At 35.0% G+C, this 7,660-nt stretch overlaps 1 protein-coding gene across 1 annotated transcript; it reads left to right on the plus strand.

Moving 5' to 3' along the window:
- Window positions 1–1,749: 1,749 nt before the first annotated feature.
- Window positions 1,750–2,206, plus strand: LOC124989157 (60S ribosomal protein L23a-like). The gene has a single exon (XM_047559141.1). The coding sequence runs from the start codon at window positions 1,750–1,752 to the stop codon at window positions 2,188–2,190; it is 441 nt and encodes a 146-aa protein (XP_047415097.1). The 3' UTR covers window positions 2,191–2,206.
- Window positions 2,207–7,660: the final 5,454 nt, after the last annotated feature.

Consider the following 7,660-nt stretch of genomic DNA (forward strand, 5'->3'; position numbering starts at 1 on the left):
TCAGTAACTAGATGTCATGCCTCCAGACTCAGTGTTAGGTTTGCTTTGCTATAATTTGCTCTGATATTTTTAGATTATAATGTCTATTGAGGAGCAATCATTTTTGAGGCACAAAAATTATATAGATAACTAGGAAGAAGAACCATAATGCAGCAGTGTTTGCTGTTCCCTCAATCAAGCTGGTAGCCAGTATTAACTCATTGCCAATGTGGTCAGCTTGTGTCAATAAAAACACAATTATGTCACAATATCTTGCTAAGAACTACAAGTTAAACAAGTTTCTATTGTTCTATGATCTGCATTAGAGGTAAAAAATATAAATGCCTTCAAGGACCAACCAAGAACATTAAATTATTTATGTGGGCATGCTGTAAAACAATAGGAAGAAGAATTGCAGGGAAAATTTCTACCTAACTTCGCTCTAACCTATCTTTGCCATATAGGAATGAAGGCCCAGTATTTCTAGATCTTCTAATTTTTCTAGAGATATTAGATTCATATGTGAAATGTTCTGATTTTTAAATATTTGAAGTAAATTCAATTTTGTAGGCTATACAGGATTTAAAAAAAACCACTATCCATGTCTATAGGTTATATTAAATCATCAGCTGTATTTACAGCTTCTAGTAAATACTAGAAGTTAATAAAAGAAAATTATTTCATTTATTAGTCCCTGGGTTCCAGGATATTTGAACCAGAAAAAGTTCTGGGGAACTAGAAGTAGATGAAAGTAGAAGGTTCATCCTAAGTAAAATATGCCAGATTCAGAAAGTCAAGGGTCAAATGTTTTCTTTCATGTATGGAAGCTAGAGAGAAAAAAGGAATAAATAATGGATCTCAAGAAAATAGAAGCATACAGGAAAAGGATCGAGAGTGGAGGAAGAGGGGAGGGAAAAAGAGGTATTTGGGAATTAAACCAACAAAATTATGCTATGTCCCTATATGAATATACCACAATGAATCCCACTTCTATGTATAATTATCATGTACTAATTAAAGAGAGAGAGAAGGGAGATCAGTAGAGTAGAAGAAAGGAATCAGGAGGAGGGAGGAGGGGAGGTATTAGAGGTTGAGATTGATCAAATTATTTTATGCACATGCATAAATATGTCACAATGAATCCCACTATTACATATAATTATAATGTACCAATAAAAACCACTAAAAAAAGAAAGTAGAAGTCTATAACATAATTACCAAGGGTATGAATACCAAAGTGCTAAATGAAATGTTTGACTAAATTCCCATCCCTCATGCCCATGATCCGGCTGTGCAGAAATCCTTGTAGTTGTTGAATAAACCACGAGCTATCCCTGCCAGGCCTCTGCGCCTGCTGGCCACCTGCCTGAAGAGCCTCCTACCTGTCCTTGCATGCATCAGTCATCTTCTCCTCAAACTCCAGAGCCAGACCAAGCCTCCTCTGTTCCAGGTACTAGCTGGCAGATGCAACAATCGAATCCTGTACTCTTTCAACATTAAGCTACGTGGTTGAGACTTGCACAGTACTGTGCTACTTGTCCATTTTCTTGCATTTCTTTAAAAACATCCAGAAGCTACTTAAAGTTAAAATGTCTGTTTCATTAATGTTGACTTTTGAAACACTGTGGTACATACTGAACAATATTTTTCAATGAATGTAGGCTAAATTACAATGTAATAAAGATGTATATTATTTTCAGTTAACAGATCCTCCTGAGAACAGTCTTATATCTGTTTCTCAAATTATAAGCTAAGACACTTTTCACCAAGATGGCGCCGAAAGCTAAGAAGGAAGTTCCTGCCCCTCCCAAAGCTGAAGCAAAAGCAAAAGCTTTGAAGGTCAAGAAGGCAGTGCTGAAGGGTGTCCACAGCCATAAAAAGAAGAAGATCCGCACATCACCTACCTTCCAGCCACCCAAGACTTTGCGGCTCCGGAGGCAGCCCAAATATCCTCGGAAGAGTGCCCCCAGGAAAAACAAGCTTGACCACTATGCCATCATTAAGTTCCCCCTGACCACTGAGTCAGCCATGAAGAAGATTGAAGACAACAACACACTTGTGTTCATTGTGGATGTCAAGGCCAACAAACACCAGATCAAACAAGCTGTAAAGAAGCTCTATGACATTGATGTGGCCAAGGTTAACACCCTGATTAGGCCTGATGGAGAGAAGAAGGCGTACGTTCGACTGGCTCCTGATTATGATGCTTAGGATGTTGCCAACAAAATTGGGATCATCTAAACAGAGTCCAGCTGTCTAATTCTAAATATACCCCCCTTTTTTTTTCAACCTAAAAAAAAAAAATTATAAGCTAAAAGTGAATCCTTTTCCTCTATTCCTGACTTAAAAGTAGATATAATGCCTACACTAAATGCAGCCAACTTCGGCCATGAACAAAAGGCTAAGAGAATTGCAGCGATGTCAGACCTGATATCTTTGACATTGAACTAATTCTATTACTCAACAATTTCTAGACTTCTTATTTGAAGAAAATGAACTGTTGCTTTTTTTATTGTAAGTTAAAATACTTTAAAGAGGGTGGCATTTACTTGAGGAGAGAGTATATTCTAGGAGGAGAGATCTGTTCTGCTAAAGTTGAATAAAAGTTCTAATACCATGTATGAATTGATAAAATTGAGAGGAAAAAACTGCATGTAATAAATTATTATTATTATTATTTAACAAACAAATGTACATACATACAAAGTTACTCATTAAATTGATTGAACATTTTATTTCATTGAAAAATAAGCAAACTTCAGGAACCAAGGCATTTGTAAACAAAACAAAGAATTGATAATGCAGAACACAAAACAATAAGAAAAAAAGTTATATAATTATTTATACAATGAATAAAACATCTGCATGATTACTTTAGTGCCATTGACTATGAAGTTTTAATAAAATATACTTAAAGTGAACATAAACATAGCACATTTTTAATATGTCAACAACTTCATTTTTATTAATATGGAGTCATTCTAAGTTATATAGATTGAGTCTCAGTTTAGAATTTGTAAATGAAAGACAATTCAAACAGAGTTAGATTTTTTCTGTTCTGTTGAGAATAACTTCAGTATAACTTGTAATAAGACTAACATGTTGATTCATGTACATTATTAGCAAAACACAAGTGGAACAAATATTGAAATGTTTTTCTAGAAGAGTAGTAAGGTGAGTGAAAAGTTTTATCCAAAGACTCAGAATAGGGAAGGACATCATCACTGGCTCCACCTTCTGTCTCAAACCCCCTGGATCTTGAGGAACCGGCTCTGGGTTTTCATCTGAAGCTGAAGGACCAGTCAGGATAATCCGAGGTACCTTTGAGATAATGAGAAGTGGTTGACAAATGGGATGGAGGAATTTCAAAAGGAAGGAGGCTAATGGGAAAAAGATGAGCCAAATGCTAGGAATCACCAATGAATCTGAGTAGTCAAAGGCAGGTACAAATAAAACATTTTAAACAGTAGAATGGGGGAATTAAGAGAATATCTCCAACAGAGGATAGTAAGCCAAAACAGTGTTAAACGCTTTAAAAATGTCATTCCAACTTTAATGTTTTATTAGCAATGTATAGCATGTGCATTATTTTATGTATCAGATGGTAATAAGTACTGGAATCAAAAGGGTTCACCCTTACATCAAAAGATCACATTATAACTTGCTGATTAACTGTAGAGGAATCTCAAAGTGCTCAGTGCCAAAACATTTTTTCTTTCAAACTATTTAACAGCCACTAAAGTGAAATTACTTGCAAAATGGTTTAATCAAAATCCCAAATGCTAATGGAGGAATGTGTTATTTGCAAGCATCATTTAGTAGGCAGATTTCACCAAAATAAAATCCTCATTAATTTTCTGTTATGAAATACAGATGAGAACCAGAAAAAGCCAGAGGACAGATATTTAAATCTTTGCCAAAAATTCTCCTCAAGTTTAGCTATCATATGCCTGCTATCTACCACTAGAACTCCCAGTAAAAAGAAAAATCCCCATTCATGATGCCAGGTTAGCATAACATTTTAAAACTGCAAAGAGTGGGAACCATAGGGTCATGCTGGGCAGGCAGTCTCTACACTCTGAGGTTGTACTATCTCATAGTAAAATATGCACATGGACGTTCTGTGTACCTGCAATTTTGTTCATACAGAACTGTATAACAGAGATTAGAATCATAAATGCCTATGAGACAAAGGATGAATGAAACCAAAACTGCTTGAGAAAATTCAGTGAATCAGGCTTAAAAATATGGAAGCAAGTGTTTCTTATACTCTCTAACACAGGACATGGTCAAATATTCAATTGTTGTTCCCATGCACAATTTAGGCCCTTAGTTCTGAAAGAAGATACCAGGATTACTGATATTCCTGATGATAGGAAGCATTGCATGAAGTAGTATTGATGTTTCTATCATAAAATATGCAGTATTAAACTATAGCAAATGTACTCATTTAATCTAATTTCTAACCTCACAAAATCAGAGCAGTCTTCCTACATTATGAGCTCCATAAGGCTTTGTCATACAAATAAATCACCAAGAGTTTTAGCCTACTAAGCAATATGTAAACCTAAGAAGACTGAGAATGGCAAAAATCTCATGCACAACAACTGAGAATAACATCAAAGCAATGGAGTTACCAAATGTGGATTTACTTCCAACAGACTTAGCGGTAAACTTCATTTTGGCTCTTTGAATAATTTTCATATTTTGTATGTGGTGAAAATACATGAAATACTTGAATTTCCTTTTATCATCCTCCAAACAATTTAATTCTTACCTTTCACACATGTCACTACACTAGATACTTCTCTCACATAGGCTGTTCCTTTCCTTTAAGGTCATGCTTTTCGAAAAGGAATCCAGTGTCCCTCTACCCCTTTCTTAATCTTAACAAGTTGCACTGTATCAAAGTCCTACTCTTGGCTTTTAGAGAAGAATTTTAATGCTTAGGAATCTGCATTTCAATAAAAATTTGAGAACTGGTTCTGGGGACATATAACCACTCTACTGCTGTAATTGTGACACCTAATTCAAACACTCCAATAATAATAATAATAATAATAATATAAAAAATTTTAGATGATATTTTAACTTTAAAACTTCTTCTTTGTAGAAGACTTAATCTTTTTATTGCTATATATAGAGAAAGCAATAAGTAATAACAATAGTGTTTACCTATATAAAGAACCCAAAATATATTAAAGGTGGTATCTCAAATCACTGGAGCAAAGATGGTCTTTTCACAAATTGTGCTAGACAGTGGATTGACCATTTGGAAAAACGTAAAATTAGATCAGTTCATATATAAAAGTAAATTCAAGACACAGCCAAGTTCCAGATGCAAAAACTAAAATTATGCAAGTACCAGACAAAAGAAAGGCAAGTGTGTTCTTCTATAATCTGGATGTTGGTGAAAACTTTCTGTGACTAAAAGTCTAGGTGAAATTGAATAAAACATTGATAAATTGAACTCAATGCAAATTTTAAAATGTTGCAAGGAAAAAAGAAAACATAACCAAAATCAAACAATGAAGTAAAAACCAGGAGAAAATATTTGTATTGTATGTAATATTGCATATTTCACAGGTAAAAAACTAATATTCCTAATATTAGAAATAAAAGAGCTTTTAGAAATTGATGGGGATAATGAAGATACCAAAAATCCTATAGATACATGTACAAAAACTATGAATAGGTAAATTTCAAAAAGATAAAATAGCGACCTTAAGTATATGAAAAGATGTTCACTTTCAGTTTCACTATAGTAATACACACAAACTGAAATGACAGTGAGATGTATTTCTCACCCATCAGATTGTGGAAAAATTCAAAAGCCTCACAATAGTTTATTGCTGGAGGTGTGGGGATCCAGGTACTTTCATACATTACTTTTGAAGATGCAAAGTGACACAAATCCCATGGAAGAAAATTTGGCAACATCTAATAGAATCACACATGATTTACCCTTAAGTCCAGAAATCCCATTTCTGGAAATCTGTCCTAACGATATTCCCCCAACAATTAAAAAATATATTTGCACAAGTTTATCTCTTGGCCATTAGTTTGTAGTTTTAAAGTATTAGAAACTATCTAAATGCCCAGGCATAGGAGACTGTTGGATAAACTGGAACAAATATACAATGGATACTATGCCCTTGTAAAAATGAATGAAGAAACTCTTTGAACTGATGGCAGAATACTGGCCAAGAGATCTTGTAAAGGAGAAAATCAAAGCTCCAAAGATAGTATACAGTACTGTTATCCTTGTTAAAGAAACTAAGAAGGGAAAATAAGAAAGCATATACATTTGCTTATCTTCACAAAATTGATTGCACAGAGAAGAAAAATCAGAAACAATCATGTTCGTCACCTCCATGGGGTGGAGGTGAAGAAAGTGCAAAGGCTACAGAGAAGGGGGACATTTCTTTGAGTGGACTTTACACCTATCCAAAAGAAGGTAAATTAAAAGGATAAGAAGAAACTGAAACAAATGAGCCCAAATTCATGCCAAATAAACACAACAATTATAGTGGAGGGCCAAAAATAAACAATATAAACAAAATCCAAACAAACAAATTCTTTCAAAAAATCCTAATTGGAGTAACTTTTAAACAGAGATTTGACCTCATGCCCTATAGACCCTCAGCATTGGGCATGGTAGGAAGGTGAGAGAACTGGAAACTGGAACTCCTGAATACTTCTTGGTAGGTTTTTTGTGTGTTTTTGCTTTTTTTTTTTTTTGTAGTAAATATGGATGAAGCCATTCTGAAGTTATTTTAGAGGTATTACTGGGTTGAGTAAAAGAATACATGTGTTGATGTCCTTGGAAATCAGGATTTTCACTGTGAAAGAAGACACAGGCAAATATGGAATGGGGAAGGCAATGAAGATGAATTGGAGGTATCGGGGTGGAGTCACAGTGTCTAAAATGTGTACATGTACATATATATGTGGACATGTTTATATGTGCACATACCTAAAATATGTACTGTGTTATGTGTGTACATGTACATGCTTATAAGTGTGTTGTATACATGTATGTATTTGTATGTATACATTTCTTGGCTCTGTCCACTAAAAAGTTCTAGAAAAAGTCATTCCAGGAGAAATGAGCATGGCCTGTACATGAATCTTAATCTCTAATATCATTCTTCACTAAAAGGAACCAGGGGACCTTGGAGAAGTGGCTAAAAGCAGAGCTTGGGAAGGGTAACTACAGAGCCCAGAACATTTTGTTAGACCACAAGATAAGGATGTGCTCAAACTAGTAACAGATGATTGACCCAAGTGCATAGAGCCAGCTTGAAGGGACTCCTGCAAGTCAAACCTGAGATAATCTAGGCACTGAAATAAACAAGGAAATAATTTTATACCATTTGGAGTGGGATAGGAAAGCAGAACTCCTTGAGTCTATGCAGATAATACATGCTACTATTATCTGAATGTCTATGTTTCCCAAAATTCATATGTTGAAACCCCCTAAGATGATGGTTTAAGAGGTGAGCCTCTTGAGAGGTGATTAGGTTCTGAGACCTCTGCTTTAATGAATGGTATTAGGGCACTTACAAAGGAACCCAAGGGAGCTTATTCATCCCTTCTACCATGAAAGGACACAGAGAAGGCACCATCTATGAGCTAAGGGACCATAAGACACAGACTCTGCTGATGCCTTGATCTTGGA

This window comes from Sciurus carolinensis, chromosome 7, assembly GCF_902686445.1.
Source record: "Sciurus carolinensis chromosome 7, mSciCar1.2, whole genome shotgun sequence".
Lineage (NCBI taxonomy): Eukaryota > Metazoa > Chordata > Mammalia > Rodentia > Sciuridae > Sciurus > Sciurus carolinensis.